Here is an 18,370-nt window from a genome sequence, read left to right as displayed (position 1 = left end):
TTCTTTTACTTGTATTTACAAGCTTTCTATATAGCCGATAACTGATTGAAAATAAGAAAGCAAAAATCCTAAATAAAATAAAATATCGTTCAATTATTCACTGTAGTGTTTCCTGTGTACAATTCCTAAGCTCATGTGAATTGTTTTTAAATCTTCGGGTGAAGGAGAACTTTAGATTGATTCAAATACTTTAACACCCGAAATGTTCCATCTAGATGAGTTTTAATATAATAGCAATTCATTCAGAGTTATATTACTTTATTTAAGGCTACTTTATGGAAAATATATTTAATATTTAGGTGAACTTGGATGATTTAGTATCCAACTTACCTACCTCACAAACATTCAGCTTGCCATGATTTCCTCCAAGGATGTAATATCAAACTGCATTATAACTTTAAGTACTCGCTATTTTTCCATTTCCATAAAGGCCTGGGTCAAATAGATATAATGTGATAGTGTTTAACGTGGGATCCTGCTGGCGACAGCTTAACTCCACGATGCTCAAAAGCACAATGGATCAATACAATGCGTCGATCAGCGCCCTAAAAATTGGGTAACGATTTTCAGTACCAATCGGCAGTGTGGCATGGACACACTAACCACCTTGGTAGGGCTCGAGGCCCATCTAAAACCTCTGCCGTACTTTGGGTCCGGCACCCGGTTGCAATGCAACTCCACATTCGACTGACAAAGTCAGTTCTTCCCGCGATTTGGGTTTTAACCACAGCCACCACGAATCTCCACAAAGGGCCAAACCCAATGAGCAGACTGGAGCGAACTCCAGGGGCTACTGCTCCCCGTGGTACCAGGTTAAAGTCTTTGGTATTGACCTTGTAGCCGAAGCTACGACCAGTTGAGCTTCCATACAGCCCTGGACTGGTGGCCAGGTCAAATAGATGAAGAACTTCTAAATAATTATTAAATGAAGTAAATATTAATTTAAAGTTGCAGGATTTTTCTTTTTTTCTGTTGATAACAAGCGCTGAATATCTTTGAATAATAAACGGAAAGATATATATATTTTTTTAATTTTATCCCTAACGGCAGTTTTGGCAATGATTTCGGTATAAACTTTTGACCGTGAATGGTTCGTGAGTTGTGGGATTGAAATCTGAAGATCTGGATTTCTATTTTTTCAGTGCCAGCCAAATGTTCAAAGCGAATTGGTCACCACTACGCTTCGTGTTAATTGAGTGTAAATACCTTAACGATTTATTATCACAAGTCTCTATATCAGCTCATAATTTCATGTATACATACATTGTGACAAAAAAGCACCTTGAAATTATATTAAAACTCCCCGGGTAAATGATATTTCAAAAAAATGTTGCTAAGGTGGTAGGACTGTCCTTAATTACTACGCCAAATATGTGCGCGATCTGTCAACCAGTCTGTTTAGAGCAGCTGCTTAAGTCGGCACACCTCAGTAGTGCATTGCGATTTATACAAGGGATAAAAAATATTGAACAGAGAATTTATTTTAAATTTTGTATTTCACACCAAATTTCGTGTGCGGAATCATTGTGAATGTTGCAAAGGGGTTACGGTGATTCAGTTTTATCAAAAACACAAGCCGACGAGTGCTACAAAACCTTCAAATACGGTCGAGAGATCGTTTAAGACATGCCTCGTTCTGGACGACCTTCGACCTCTTGAACGTATGAAAATATTAAAAAAGTGAAGGATATGGTGCTTGGAAATCGTCAGGACATATTAGAGAGTCCGTTCGAAAGATTTTGGTGGATGTTTTGGGTATGAAACGCATTCTTGCTCGACTCGTCTCGATAAAGCTGAATTTAAAGCCAGAAACCCAACGAATATCATCGATCAACCACCGTATTCATCAGATTTGGCTCCGTTCTTGTTTCCGAAACTGAAAATGGTGCTCCGTGAAATCCGTTTTCAGTCGATCGAAGAGATAAAACAAAATTCGTTGAAGTAGCAGAAGGCCATCCCATAAAGTGCTTATGAAAAGTGTTTCGAGGGATTACTTTGAAGGCGACAAAATAAATATTGATGAATAATTAATTTGCATTTTATTTACAATTTCCGGATACTTCTTTGTCACAATGTACATATACCGGTTCACAGTTAAAATTATACCTAATTGATGTTTTCAAAACCTTTCCAAGTTTAATTTACTTCCTGACCACAAAATATATATCATTCTGTATATGCATGGCTATATATGTACAGTAGCGGACTGTGAAATCCGGACAACCCATCGGTTTGTATTTAAAGCACAATTGTAACCGTCAAGTATAATTTTCTGCGGAAAAGTTTATTCTTTCACATAAATTAGTGATCTGTACACTTTTTATAACAACTTTTAGTTTTTTTTTTTTTTCAATAGTTTCAAAGTTTTTTTCGTGCTTCGTTAAAGCTTAAATAAGCCAAATTAAAAAAAAAATCCGAATTGCAAAAAAGTAATATGTGACCTGGTCTACGAAAAGGGGGCTAACGTGCGAAAACTAGTTTTCTGGGGAAAGCTGTTAAAACTAATCGTCAGTTTCTCGTTATCTCATTAATTGTTCTCCTTTTTTTGACACCTAAGCCCCCTTTTCGTAGACCAGGTCACATATTTTGATTTTGCGAAAATAAAATCAGAGGATTCGGGAAATTAGTGATAGAGTTGGCTTCAGCAAGTCTTCCATCGGAGAATTTCAGAAAAATTTCGATAAAACCAGGTCTCTTAAGAGAAAAACTGGCTCTGGAGCAAAGAAGAAGACAAGTTCTAAGGAAGTTCGGGTTATAGAACGTATCAGCTTGAGGGATCGCTTCAAAACTAAATAATAAGAAAAACTATTATTTTTCAGTTGTCCGGATTTCACTGTCCGCTACTGTATATATATTTAGTATATATACATATGCTCCTTAATATAACATTTTTGGGCGATAGTTTAAACTGAATTCATTACCTCATAATTATCAAGAAAAACATCATTTTCAGTTAACACAATTGAAAATCGTAAAATGTTATTGAACGAATTCATGGATTTTTCCAGATGCCATTAAAAAGTGATCAAGAGATTATGGAAAATTCAATGCTTGAGGAGGATCCGAATGGAAATTCGGCACTCGAACAGGTATTCAACACAGAAAAGAATTCTCCTCGGTGGGGACCACAACATAAGGGTGCACAAGAGCTTGCTAAGCTGTATGGCCCAGGTAAAAGTTCTATTTACTTTTTAATTTCCTGCAGAGGATATTCTTTGGTTTCGTATTTTGCAGGGAAACGTCTACAAGAGATAGTCTGCGTTTACACCTGCATCGCACTCATGTTAGTTGACCTGATACTGATCCTAAAACATATACATTTTGAAAGACTGAGTGTGGCTTGTGTATCGGCGTTGTGTGGTATTATAACGGCCGACTTCGGTTCCGGATTAGTCCACTGGGCAGCTGATACTTGGGGTAGCGTTGAATTACCGGTCATTGGGAAGGTTGGTTAAATTTGTAATATATGTACACAAATATATATGGATATAGGTATAAATTACAATTTGCATTTATTCAGAATTTTTTACGGCCTTTCCGTGAACATCATCTGGATCCAACGTCTATAACGCGGCATGACTTCATTGAAACCAATGGTGACAACTTTATGGTTAGCATACCCATATTGGGCTTCTTAGCATACAGCTTTAACACGAAATCACCTCAAGATATCCAGCAAGATTTTGGCTGGATATCATATTTGTTTTTGTGTTCAATATTTGTGGCTATGACAAATCAGGTGAGTTCTAAATATAGTGAAACTAAGATTTAGAAGTAAATCCGTAAAAAAATAGTTTTTGAACACAAGAAAACGGAGAGTCACTATATAAGTGACTGTTGGAGAATGCCAATGCTCGTTATAAAGAATTTAGTTCGAAATATTTCTGATAATTTGAACGCTGTTTCGAAGAACTTCATCATTTGTCGAATTCGTGAAATGGAGGAATTCAACTACAATTCAGGACAACTGCTTTTAGCTATTACAATTTTCAACTGTTTTCAGTCGAAGTTTGATTGGTTTTGCTAATCTAAAAAATTAAGATTTGACAGATAATTAAACTGCTGAAAATTTTAAAACGAAAAATTAAAATAATTTAGTTTGGTTGTTGTTCACAAAAAAGTGAATAAATATTAAAATAAACCTTAGGTTTTATTTATGTTACGACGACAAAAGTGTTAGTCCCAAAACTGATGTGTGGCGTTTAAGAAACAGCCTTCGAGACCACTTAAACCCATTCGAACTTCCGAATACCAAGTAAGTCAAAGTTTTATTGGCAATTAAACAGATTTTAAATAATATTTATTGTAAATTCATAAGTTTTTTTCGTTTAACTGAGGAAACATTTTATCACATTATCACAAACTCTCCATTCCCTTGCTGCCAGTAGTTATCAAGAATGCATTTTCATCTACGTTGTTAGAAAACATGCTATTAAATATGGTGTTATGAGCACCATAATTATTTTTAAGTTTAATTTTTGGTTTAAATTTTGGATATTACTTTATTGTATTGGTCATTATGCGTCTGGATCTCAAACCAATAGAGAATGTAAGAGTCCCTATTACGCTAAAATGAGCAAAGAAAAACCCAAGACAATGTTTGAATTGATGCAACCTATAGAAGAATTTGGATTCAAAGCAGCAACCGCTTACTTAATCGTTTGAAAAAAGTCCACTATTTTCGAATGGGCTGAATTCAACACTGTATATTTCGAGGATTTGGAATATGTATATATATTCCTGAAATGTTGTACTTATGCCCGGTTTCACAGCCCATACTTAAGTTGTGCCCAAATAAAATCTTAGCTAAGCATTGTTGCAGACTGAGTAATCGTTTGCGTTTCACAGTCAATGCTTAGTTTCTATAAAATATTATAATGATATATGGCAACATTATGGGCAACATATGTTTTACAAATGTGTTTGAAATATTTAAATTATAACATACAATACATAAATTTGCGAGAAAAGTTATATCGAAAATGGGTGAAAACAACAAAAGAACCCCGAATTTCACCGCTAGCGAGTCGGAGCATCTATTGGAACTGGTGGAAATCCCAATCCGATTCCATATTTTTTCACAAAAAATATTTTATTATTTCTTATTATTCTTCTTTTGACAAATAACTGAAAATTCAAAACAATTCAAAACAAAAATCAGCTGTTACCTAAGCACTGCTTAAATCTCTCATTTTTTTTACTTAAGCATAACTTAAGTATGAACTGTAAAAACACTATTTTCCTGTTTATCTTAAGCACAATTCTAGTATGGACTGTGAAACCGGGCATTAATATTTTTATGCAAACATACTAATTGTATTTCTAATAGTGATCTCCACTTGACAGGCGATGGTAAGCCTCCGAGCATATTTACGTATGCTCCTCAATGTGTTCAGAAATTATAAATTTTTTTCAACATTTTCATATCCCTCAGTATTTCAGTATTTCCTATATATTACAGATTCACAAATGGTCGCATACTTATTGGGGTCTACCGAGATGGGTTCTCTTCTTGCAAAACTATCACATAGTATTACCACGAAAACATCACCGCATACATCACGTAGCACCGCATGAGACATATTTTTGCATTACTACGGGCTGGCTGAATTGGCCATTAGAAAAGATTAAGTATGTTCAAAATAGCTTACCCACAACCGATCTTTTTTGTATTAAATTTCATTTAATTAGATTCTGGCCCACGTTAGAGGCTATAATTGAATACTGTACAGGCTGCAAGGCACGCGACGATGACCTCAAGTGGGCAAAAAAGATGACATAACTGTATTGGGACAAAGCTGAGAAATGGGCTTCAATCCTCGAGATCCTCACAAACTAGTCGAGAACCATACATACAAATGAACGTATGCACCGGAATGTGTGTACACGTGTGGATGTTTCTGCAAATCACACATAAAAATTTGTTAAACTCTTATGATAATTTTTCTTGCGCTGAATGTACAAATGCTGAATATACAAATCGCATCAGTTTATCCATACTAATTAGTATTTTTTATGATATTCTCAAATTTCATACAAACACATACATATATATTACATATATGAGCTTACGTTCATAAAATTAATACACAAACACACCCACACACATAGTATGTTGAATGAAAGTGCAACAACAACTTAACATCAAATATCACAAGCAATTACATAATTTAAGTGAAGACTCTAGGAGAGTTAGGAAGCTTTTTTACAAATATACACTACATAGCGCATAATTAGAAGAAAATATCATTTTTAAATAATTTAACTTTAAGCTTTTATAGATAATACAATTATTAAACTGCTTGAATAACAACTATCGGTCAATTGTTTAGAAACAAACAAAGAAACAAACGGTAAATTAAGTTGTACTTCAAAATAGAACAAATTAGACACATGACAGTGCATATGTGTGTATTGTACTTTAAAGTTAACTTTAAACTTTATAATTTATAATTTCTACGCCAATCTATTTTTATTACTATTACTACCATGCATAACTTATATGCAGTTTTAACAATAACCATAATTTTGAAAACAAAAATTTTAATTGAAACAATTAATAATCTTATTCAATCTGTTGTTATGAAATTATGTTGTTTAATGCCCCGACTACGGTTTGCAGCTCAATTTTTCTGTATTTTTGTTGAAGTTTTGAAATTCGGTATTATGGAAATCAACCCAAATCTGCCAAAAATCAATTTTATCGATCTTCAATTTTTGTTGTGGTATAACAGTTTACAATAAGATTCAAATTTTCGAACATATTATAAACATTCATTTGAAATTCATGGAATGAAAGCGCAGCACATCAGTTATGACTCCAACATTTTCCTCATTGCAATACTACTATTGTGATCAAATTGAAAGGTGAATTTTGTCCATTTCATCTCCTTCAAAGTAATCCCCTCCCACTCCAATACACTTATGCCAACGAATTTTCCAGTCATCATAGCATTTGGCAAAATCCTCTGTCGGGATGACCATCTTCGATTCATCTTTTATATCCTCAAAACGGTGTCCTCGGAGTGGTCATGTGAATTTGCTGAATAGCCAGAAGTTATACGAAGGTAAATCTGGCGAATGCGGTGATTTCGGCACGATATTAGTTGAAAATGTGGCGAAATGATCACGAATAACCAATGCGGTATGAGAAGGTGCGTTATCGCACTTCTTTGCTCAATAAATTCAGACATAATAAAACTTGAAGAATTCACTTTTAGAGACTCACAAAACGACGCGTATCTCAAATACTAATAAATATTTTGCCGCGAAATTTAGTATAGATGTCACTAACAGTACTACCAACTTACAGAAAAAAAATTTACCGATTCGAAAGACACGTAAAGTATAAATTAAAAATTCACCTTTCAATTTGATCGCAAACTACTGTGCATTTTAATGTTTATTCATCCTTTCGGGAGCATTAACATAATTTAATTATTTAGATTTTTCGTTTAAAAATCTCAGCAGTTTAATTATCTATCAAGTCTTAATTTTTTTAAGTTGGCAACATGAATTAGTTGTTGTTCGTAATGCCAAAAAAAAAAAGTTGGTTGTTCTGATGCTTTAAAAACATAGACGATATATTATTTGTTAATAACGTATCTTCTAGTAAAACTAAGAAAATTTAAAAAAAAGGGTAAAATTCTACAATTTTTTAAAAATTGAAAAAAGTGGGTTTTGACCAAAAAAAATTTTAATTTATGTTGTTTAAAAATATGTTCAAACTTGACTTTCCTTAGTTTTTTTTAGTTTAAATAGAAGATAATTTAATGCCAAAGATAATAAATTTTGCCCCAATTCCCTACGACGTTTAGTTTTTTTCTATCCTGCCTGCCAATTAAGAAAAATCGTTAAAATGAAAAACCGAGACATCGCGCGTCAAATTTTTCGCTTTCTGCCCAAGCGCTCATACTTGTACATATATCTGCTAGACGCCCGGTCACTATTTCCCTTCTAGCTTCGACAATACTTCGAATCCCCATCTATAACTTTGAGGACATATTCTTAGATAATTTTTGAAGATATTTAAGCAAAAAAAAGCGATTTTTTGAAGCTTCTAAAGCAGGCTCCTCCCTATCAATTCAACTTTTTCAAATGATATACCAAATCTATTTTATGCTTCTGTTGGTAAAATAGTGTTAGACTTGTTAGTGTTTTTAATATAATAACTTAACATTTCACATATATGTAAGTGGCTGCCCATTGTCGTCGGCAAAATTAGAAATATATTTAATTTGCCGACAGCGGCAACTGCTAGCCTATTGCAGAAAAATCGTGCTGTTGTCTAAATAACTGTGTCTTAATAACGTGCTGCATTCAATGTATTTATTGCATAAAGTTGAATTGCTTTAACTTTAATAGAACTGAGTCCAATTGCAAACCGTAATAGGATTAGAAGTCAAATGCGTATGCTGCAATGACATTAAGTTGGTTTCATAACACTTCCACTGCATTAAAATGAAATATACTTTTGTATTATACGATTTGAAAAAAACTTGTTCTATTAATAATTTTTACTTTGTATTACAAATAAATTTGAATCATTATTGAAAATTAGCAGTAGTTAAGCAATCTTAAGTGGATAGAAAATTTAAATACATTGCTATTAATACTTATTTACGCATATTAATAATCTAATGTTATAATTTTATTCACTTGCCCTAGCTATAGGATCGATTTTGGATATATTTGTGCCCGCAGTTTATAACACAAAATAACATATGTTATGAACAGATAAATAATTTCAATTTTGTTTAAGAATACATTGAAGTAGAGATAGAGAAAAATTTCGGAAATATGCTGTATTTCAACAAAACTCCTTTAATGAGCTTTCCTTTTATAATATTCCAGCCAAAAATCTTTTTTAAGGACAATTAAGCTATCATGTGACGATCCCATCAATCTTGTTTCCTTTCTGCCTTCACTTTTAGGTCTTGGTGGGACTACTCTCCGTTTTCTTCAATATAATTTCCTAACTTAACCGGAAATTTGTCCAGATACTTGCGGAGATACTCATATTTACTCGTAGAGTTTATGATTTATAATCGTATTTTACACAATTTCTTCATAATTTGATATTCTATAGTCACCCAGGAAATTTTCGACTATTAATATAAAACTTTTCTATGATTCATTTTCCAAGACAGTAAAAAATTTGAAAAAAATCGGTTACTTTCATTATTATTAAATACTCTACCTTTCAATATATTAAGTTTCGGAAATTGTCTAGAAATATTAAAACAATATCCTTCCACGTCCAAATCTTTGACGTATTGTACCATCATTCGAGAAAATAGTTTTGGTAGACTGTACCGATATCTGTGTATTTGGAGACATTATTATTTCTGAATAGTCCATGCGAATTACTTTTGAAACGAGAGTTAGTATTTTATTGACTAAACAGGAAATTTTGAAGACCGCAATTCTAGATATCTTTACGTTTGATTCTTTTATTTTAAAACATTCCGCTTATATTTTTTTCGGTAAGGTGATGTTTGTATGCGCGAAAGAGGTGCGCAGAATTTTAATTTTGACTGGAAAAATAAATTTAATAAGATAAGCAATAATCGTAAAAATAGGAGCAGTTTTAATACTTTTAACAATAAATGCGTAATTTGGGCATGAAAATTTGCTAAAAAAGAAAATGTGCATAGCTGTGTTATTATAATTGTGGTAATAATGCGTATTCAACATAATAATTACTATTACATATTGTTATTATCTTTCAAATTTTTCTGGCAATGCATTTTTAACTTGCTGAAAGCTATTATTTTTTCCAGAAATCAATAAAATTTTGTTATTTTTTTTTCTAGGAATATTTAAAGTTTGGTTATGCATATTCACCTTATGTACTGATGTAATGCAATCTTTTCTAGCAATTCGAAAAACTTAATGACAATTCATGTATGATGTTCTAATTTATATATTTCACAAAAATTTTATTGACTTTCTATAATAGTATAACTTAAGGTATTGTGAAATTTTAAAGTATTTACAAATTTAAAAGTAATGACTCTTGGAGTTATTCCAGCTAGTTCCAATCGTAACGCCTTGCGATTACCAGTGATGGTCATCTGAAACCAATTTTTAAATTAACAAAATGGCGTCACTAAGATCATTCTTCTAGATTTTCGGGGAAAAACCAACAGCCAAAGATTATAAAAAATCGAACAAGATTAAAAAAATCCTTCGTACAAGAAATACTTTTTCATGCTTTCAAAAAGTTGCATGAATTTCATGTCAAGCGGTTTTCGAGCTACAGTCTGGTAACCACGTCAAAAAACGTAGTTTTGAGAAAACTCATTTGAAGTTTTACACGTCCACGACTTTAAGTAAAAAATACGTTACAGATCACCCATGAATATTTTGCTAATTATTGAATAACTTGAAAAGTTAGTTCCGATTACCCCTAACCCTTAATTCGAAGATTAATTAATGTGATTTTATTTACTTATAATCGATATAATGCGGCACTTCTAAATTAAAAATAAATTCTATACAGAATAAAAATGACATATTACGTTAGTTTTTGAATCTTTCCAGTTTGGCGTCAAAGGTCATTTAAATTGTGAATTTAAAATTTTCAGTTATGCCTATATTAATTTATAGAAAAATTGTAGCATATGCTTTTCTTAAGAAATCTTAATAAATTAAATTAAAAACTTAGGAATACAAAATTTTCTATAAGCGCATATTATGTGCACCTTTTTACGCTTATGCCATTTTATTTCGAAACTTATACCAAAAACCAAAGCTTTAATATAAATAATTATAATTCGTAAAAAAAACGTAAGTGACTTACATTTTGCCTTAAAAAGAAAATATGAAAAGAAACATTACAAATCATCATTGATAATATTGTATAAGATAAGGCCAACATATGCTTTAATTATAATTCAAATCGTAAGATTGTAATTAAGTCTGTTAAGTGGCTACAAACAAGCAAATACGAAAACAATCTAAACTTCGTCGTTTTATAGAGTGCACCCTTTTACACAAACAAATAAGTATGTATGTACGAATACCTATATAAGTTGATTATTATACGATTACTTATATACATTTGTAAACAACTTTATTCTGAAGCAATTTTGTATTTGTTTGCAAGTAATAAAGCAATATTCATTGTGATTATGGCTAGTCATATGTGTGTTTTTACATATTTCTTTTGTTATCAACCTTATTTAGATAAGATAATGAATTGCAAGTGGTAAAAAAAAAATCGCATAGGATTACTGTGAGATGGCGAACTGGCGTGACATTGCAAAACTAAAATAAAATGAGTAAATTCATTGTGCCTGATTATATACATATGTATGTATATACAAAGAGGTATACATATAAAAAAATATGTTTTTATAAGCATTTTGAAATATTTTCAGTACCTATGTATGTATATGTCATAGCCCAACTACTATTATTCATTATATACAGTGCGTTAAATTAGGGTTCAATTTTAATAAAAGAACGCTATCTTCAGGTGCAACGAAGTTATAATACTCTTCCCGACAAAAGACCCTATAAAACAACCAAGAATGATAGATGAAAAGATTACGCCAACCAATTTCATATGACGTCAGCATAGAAAAATTGCATGTAAATTGTAAAAAAAAGTAGGGTGTTTGTGTTGTGTAACATTTCTGCTTGCAACAAGCAAAAAGAAAGTGGTTTTGCGCGCCATCTAGCGTATACACAAACCCGGAAATTAAACTATTATTGCAGTGTTGCTGATATACGCCGCCAGAAGCACAAAGAAAATAATTATAGAGTGAAATTCTCCAATACGGACGGTCCTCATATCCGGACATCTCCATTAACTAGACAAGTTTCATGATACAAAGGCAATTCCTATATAACCGCAAATGAATACGTTCCAATGACCGAACACGGACATGATTTTGGACAAGATTTCATAAAACGTGTAAAGAACATTGTATATATTTAAAAAAAAAAAAAAGATTTTTAACGAAAAAAGGTAGAAACTTCAAATTTAATGGAGAATGTTTATTATCATTCGAAAGAACATTCTTTTGCATTTATTTTTTGAATATAATCTCCTTGAAATGCTGGCCGCGTTTACGTCTCAGATGTTCCATCCGTTGAGTCCAATTTTCGACGACACGTTCGAGATTATCGACTGTAAAGCTGATAACTGACGAATGACGCGCTAGATGTTTTGCTCCAGGGCCTGAATCGAAGAGTTATTATCCGTATAAACTTTAGACTTTACATATGCCCACAGGAAAAAATTTAACGGTGTGATATCACACGATCTTGGTGGTCAATCAACTGGCCGAAAACGTGAAATTATCTGCTCACTGGGGTGTTCTCTCAATAAACCTCTACTTGGATCACCCATTAGTTCCCACTTTCTTAATTTTTATTAATTTGTGGAATTTTGCGACAGTTTTTTTTTTTAACAGTACACAAAATGATCCCGGCAACAAATTGACTTGCCCTAGCGCGGTCTGGTTCGCTTTGATGCAACGAAAACTAATAGGATAATTGTCAAATCTTGTAAAAGACCCGTGAAATGCTAATCGACGCACACACCACCTCTTCGTCGACTTTAAAGATGCTTTTGACAGTACGAAAAGGAGCTGCTGTTATGCCGCTATGTCTGAATTTGGTATCATCGCAAAACTAAGCTGTTAAGCAATACCAAAAGCTCCGTCGGGATCGGGAAGAACCTCTCCGAGCCGTTCGATACCAAACGAAGTTTCAGACAAGGCGACTCGCTTTCGTGCGACTTCTTTAATCTACTCTTGAAGAAAATAATTTGAGCTGTAAAGCTGATTAGAGAAGGTACAATGTGACATCGATATCATTGGCCAAAACCACCGCGCCGTTAGTTCCGCTTACTCCAAAGAAGCGAAGCAAATGGGTCTGGTAGTGAACGAGGGCAAGACGAAACTTCGAAGCAAGTCATAACTTCGAAGCCGTTGATAATTTCGTCTATCTTGGAACCAGTATTAACACCAACCACACTGTCAGCCTTGCAGTCCTACGCAGAATACTCTTGCCAACAGGTGCTACTTCGGACTGAGTAGGCAATTGAGAAATAAAGTCCTCTCTCGACGAACAAAGACAAGACACTCATCATCCTAGGTCATGGCGTCCGAATGGATGAAAACAATTTAAATTCGTTATTTTTATACTCTCGCAACAATGTTGCTAAGGAGAGTATTATAGTTTTGTTCACATAACGGTTGTTTGTAAGTCCTAAAACTAAAAGAGTCAGATATAGGGTTATATATACCAAAGTGATCAGGGTGACGAGTAGAGTCGAAATCCGGATGTCTGTCTGTCCGTCCGTCTGTCCGTCATTGAGATATCATGATGAAACTTGGTACACGTATTCCTTGGCCCCATAAGAAGGTTAAGTTCGAAGATGGGCAAAATCGGCCCACTGCCACGCCCACAAAATGGCGGAAACCGAAGACCTATAAAGTGTCATAACTAAGCCATAAATAAAGATATTAAAGTGAAGTTTGGCACAAAGGATCGCATTAGGGAGGGGCATAGTTGGACGTAGTTTTTTTTGGAAAAGTGGGCGTGGCCCCGCCCCCTACTAAGTTTTTTGTACATATCTCGGAAACTACTATAGCTATGTCAACCAAATTCTACAGAGTCGTTTCCTTCAGGCATTTCCATATACAGTTCAAAAATGGAAGAAATCGGATAATAACCACGCCCACCTCCCATACAAAGGTTATGTTGAAAATCACTAAAAAGTGCGTTAACCGACTAACAAAAAACGTCAGAAACACTAAATTTTACGAAAGAAATTGCAGAAGGAAGCTGCACCCAGGCCTTTTTTAAAAATTGAAAATGGGCGTGGCCTCGCCCACTTATGGACCAAAGACCATATCTCAGGAACTACTAGACCGATTTCAATGAAATTCGGTATATAATATTTTCTTAACACCCTGATGGCATGTACGAAATATGGGTGAAATCGGTTCACAACCACGCCTTCTTCCAATATAACGCTATTTTGAATTCCATCTGATGGCTTTTCTGTATAATACGAGTATATACATTAGGAACCAATGATGATAGCGGAATAAAACTTTACAAAAATACGGTATTTGAAAAATATGTATGTAAATGACGTATAATGAAATCTTGATTATCACTTTATCATGCGAGAGTATAAAATGTTCGGTGACACCCGAACTTAGCCCTTCCTTACTTGTTTCCAATGAAATTTATTTATATGAACATATTCAAAATTAAATATTAAGTATAATCCCTTGGATTTTTATGCCTGTATTTTCACTGTATTGAATAGTTTATTATATGAATAATAGTATAAGATATATACCACACCAACGCGTGGCTGGATCCCCTAGTATATATATAAAAATGAACTGAAGTAAGAAAACAAATTTGACACTATTGAATGCATTGATATTGTTTGTTTAACATTTTTCTTTTTAATTTAGAGTGAAACGAAATCATGATGTGATCTCCACTTGGAAGACTAATTTTCCTGAAATGGCGCCACCTCCCAATCGATTATCTAGTTTAGACCCATCCGTATAGATTCTTATCCCTGTGTCCCTATCTACCTTTTCTCTTTTCCCCTCTTCTCTGGAAAGGAAGGCAATATTTGGAACCGAGTTTAAGCAAAATTTTATAGGAGTTTGAAAATCCGTAATATGGAGTGGAAACGTTAACTTACTAAGTGTCTTAGAATGCCTAAGAGCTGACTTCGCTCTTCTGTGGGCAACAATTGAAGTAAAAATGTAAAATAGCGTTGTTCTAACAGCTCCACTGATGCATATATGTACTATCGGCTTTTGGTCTTCATATACTGTGTAGAGTCAATTAGTCTCAATTTGAGCCCTTTTAGAAGTGTAAAGTGCTGTAACTGCTTTTTTTTTAAACTAACGTCTTAGTTTGGTTTCCACGTAAGCTTCCTGTTTAAATGAATGAAGGATCTTTATCCTATAAACTCTTCTCCATCAGAGCGAGTTCCACACAGTCGTCATTAGACAACATCAGATTGAAGATGGCTCCATCAATACTCAATTCGCTCACAGCGTCCGTGAGTTTTCTAACTAACAAGAAACCAACCGATTAAAAATATTAACCTTTCTTTCTTCTTTACTGACGATTACGCGATTATAGCCGAGTTAACAACAGCGCGCCAGTCGTTTCTTCTTTTCGCTACGTGGCGCCAATTGGATATTCCAAGCGTAGCCAGGTCCTTCTCCACTTGGTCCTTCCAACGGAGTGGAGGTCTTCCTCTGCTTCCCCCGGCGGGTACTGCGTCGAATACTTTCAGAGCTGGAGTGTTTTCGTCCATCCGGACAACATGACCTAACCAGCGTAGCAGCTGTCTTTTAATTCGCTGAGCTATATCAATGTCATCGTATATCTCGTACAGCTCATCGTTCCATCGAATGCGATATTCGCCATGGCCAATGCGCAAAGGACCATAAATCTTTCGCAGAACCTTTCTCTCGAAAACTCGTAACGTCGACTCATCAGTTGTTGTCATCGTCCAAGCCTCTGCACCATTTAGAAGGACGCGAATTATGAGCGACTTATAGAGTTTGGTTTTTGTTCGTCGAGAGAGGACTTTACTTTTCAATTGCCTACTCAATCCGAAGTAGCACCTGATGGCAAGAGCAATCCTGCGTTGGATTTCCAGGCTGACATTGTTGGTGGTGTTCACACTGGTTCCTAAATAGACAAATTATCTACAACTTCAAAGTTATGGCTGTCAACAGTGACGTAAGAGCCAAGTCGCGAGTGCGACGACTGTTTGTTTGATGACAGAAGATATTTCGTTTTGCCCTCGTTCACTGCCAGACCCATTTTCTGTGCTTCCTTGTCCAGCCTGGAGAAAGTAGAACTAACGGCGCGAGTGTTGAGGCCGATGATATCAATATCATCGGCATACGCCAGCAGCTGTACACTCTTAACTCTTAGCTCGAACTATTTTCTCCAGAAGCAGATTGAAGAAGTAGCACGATAGGGAGTCGCCTTGTCTGAAACCTCGTTTTGTATCGAACGGCTCGAAGAGGTCCTTCCCGATCCTGACTGAGCTTTTGGTGTTGCTCAACATCAATTTACACAACCGTATTAGTTTTGGGGGATACCAAATTCAGACATCACGGCATAAAGGCAGCTCATTTTCGTGCTGTCGAAAGCAGCTTTGAAATCGACGAAGAGGTGGTGTGTGTCGATTCTTATTTCACGGGCCTTTTTCAAGATTTGGCGCATGGTGAATATCTGGTCGGTTGTTGATTTTCCAGGTCTGAAGCCACACTGATAAGGTCCAATCAGTTTGTTGACGGTGGGCTTTAATCTTTCACACAATACGCTCAATAGAACCTTATATGCGATGTTGAGGGGGCTTATCCCACGGTAGTTGGCCCAGATTGTGGGGTCACCTTTCTTATGGATTGGGCATAGCACACTTAAATTCCAATCATTGGGCATGCTTTCGTCCGACCATATTTTACAAAGAAGCTGATGCATGCTCCTTATCAGTTCTTCGCCTCCGTGTTTGAATAGCTCGGCCGGCAATCCGTCGGCCCCCGCCGCTTTGTTGTTCTTCAGGCGGGTAATTTCTATTCGAACTTCTTCATGGTCGGGCAATGGAACGTCTGCTCCATCGTCTTCGATTGGGGAATCGGGTTCGCCTTCTCCTGTCGTTGTACGTTCACTGCCATTCAGCAGGCTGGAGAAGTGTTCCCTCCATAATTTAAGTATGCTCTGGGCATCGGTGACTAGATCACCTTTGGGGGGTCTACAAGAGTATGCTCCGGTTTTGAAACCTTCTGTAAGCCGCCGCATTCTTTCGTAGAATTTTCGAGCATTACCCCTGTCGGCCAGCTTATCAAGCTCTTTGTACTCACGCATTTCGGGATCTTTCTTTTTCTGTCTGCAAATGCGTCTCGCTTCCCTCTTCAACTCTCGGTATCTATCCCATCCCGCACGTGTTGTGGTCGATCGTAACGTTGCAGGGAAGGCAGTCTGTTTTCTCTAAGCTGCGACACGGCACTCCTCGTCGTACCAGCTGTTCTTTTGCACTTTCCGAAAACCAATGGTTTCGGTTGCAGCTGTACGTAAGGAGTTTGAAATGCCGTCCCACAGTTCCCTTATACCGAGTTGCAGACGAGTGCTCTCAGAGAGCAGGAGTGCAAGCCGAGTAGAAAATCGTTCGGCTGTCTGTTGTGATTGCAGCTTCTCGACGTTGAACCTTCCTTGTGTTTGTTGACGTGCGTTTTTTGCAAGTGCACAGAGGCGGGTGCGAATCTTGGCTGCAACAAGATAGTGGTCCGAGTCGATGTTAGGACCTCGGAGCGTACGCACGTCTAGAACACTACAGACGTGTCTTCCGTCTATCACAACATGATCGATCTGGTTGGTGACTTTTCGATCTGGAGACAGCCAGGTAGCTTGATGTATCTTCTTGTGCTGGAATCTAGTAACCATAATATCAGATAACCATATTTCGGGCCCCGGCGAAGTCAATCAGCCTCAACCCATTTGGGATGTTTCGTCGTGGAGGCTGAATTTACCGACCGTAGTGCCAAATATACCTTCTTTGCCCACCTTGGCGTTAAAGTCGCCAAGCACGATTTTGACATCGTGGCGGGAGCAGCTCTCATAAGCGCGCTCCAAGCGCTCATAGAAGGCATCTTTGGTCACATCGTTCTTCCCTTCCATCGGGGCGTGGGCGCAAATCAGCGATATGTTGAAGAACTTCGCTTTGATGGGGATTGTGGCTAGACGTTAATTCACCGGAGTGAATGATAGTACTCGGCGACGGAGTCTCTCTCCCACCACGAATCCAACACCAAACTTGCGCTCCTTTATATGGCCACTGTAGTAAATGTCACAAGGACCTACTTGTCTCTGTCCTTGTCCCGTCCATCGCATTTCTTGGACGGCGGTGATGTCAGCCTCTATTTTCGCGAGGACATCAACCAGCTGGGCAGCGGCACCTTCCCAATTAAGGGTCCGGACATTCCAGGTGCATGCCCTAATATCGTAGTCCTTATTTCGTTTCGGATACTTGGTCAAAGACCGGAAGTTGTGAGCTGCTTGAGCCATGTGTAAAAGAATCGTTTCTGGCCACTCCCAAGTGAATGGCGATCAGAGAACTTTCCTCACTTGCGTGGACTTCTACACATGACTCCATCCTTCCAATTCTTAGTTTCGGATACTATCCAATTTCATGGAAAAAGTCACAAATTATCTTGATAGACAAACCTGGGAAAGACTTAACACAGCCGTCTTCAAACCGACCAATCAGTCTTCTACCCTGTCTTTCAAAAGTATTTGAAAAAGTATTTCTATCAAAGATGTCTCCTTTCCTCCACGAAAATAATACAATACCAATGCA

At 36.0% G+C, this 18,370-nt stretch overlaps 1 protein-coding gene across 6 annotated transcripts in view; it reads left to right on the top strand.

Moving 5' to 3' along the window:
• The window catches only part of LOC126753456 (plasmanylethanolamine desaturase-like), a 68,173-nt gene that overhangs the window by 31,785 nt on the left and 18,018 nt on the right, over positions 1-18,370 (top strand). For 4 of the 6 annotated variants that reach the window (XM_050464952.1, XM_050464948.1, XM_050464951.1 and 1 more), the window contains exons 2-6: positions 3,009-3,171; positions 3,235-3,446; positions 3,521-3,739; positions 5,462-5,631; positions 5,692-11,146. In XM_050464952.1, the coding sequence (XP_050320909.1) occupies positions 3,009-3,171; positions 3,235-3,446; positions 3,521-3,739; positions 5,462-5,631; positions 5,692-5,782 (855 nt within the window). In that variant the 3' untranslated portion in view covers positions 5,783-11,146. Of the gene's footprint in view, positions 1-1,050; positions 1,199-3,008; positions 3,172-3,234; positions 3,447-3,520; positions 3,740-5,461; positions 5,632-5,691; positions 11,147-18,370 lie in introns of those variants that run through there. The other 2 variants (XM_050464949.1, XM_050464947.1) reach the window with 2 other exon arrangements.

Source organism: Bactrocera neohumeralis, chromosome 3, assembly GCF_024586455.1.
Source record: "Bactrocera neohumeralis isolate Rockhampton chromosome 3, APGP_CSIRO_Bneo_wtdbg2-racon-allhic-juicebox.fasta_v2, whole genome shotgun sequence".
In the NCBI taxonomy this organism is placed as follows: Eukaryota; Metazoa; Arthropoda; class Insecta; order Diptera; family Tephritidae; genus Bactrocera; species Bactrocera neohumeralis.
Note: the sequence above shows the minus strand (reverse complement) of the source record. Positions and strands in the feature narration are given on the sequence as shown.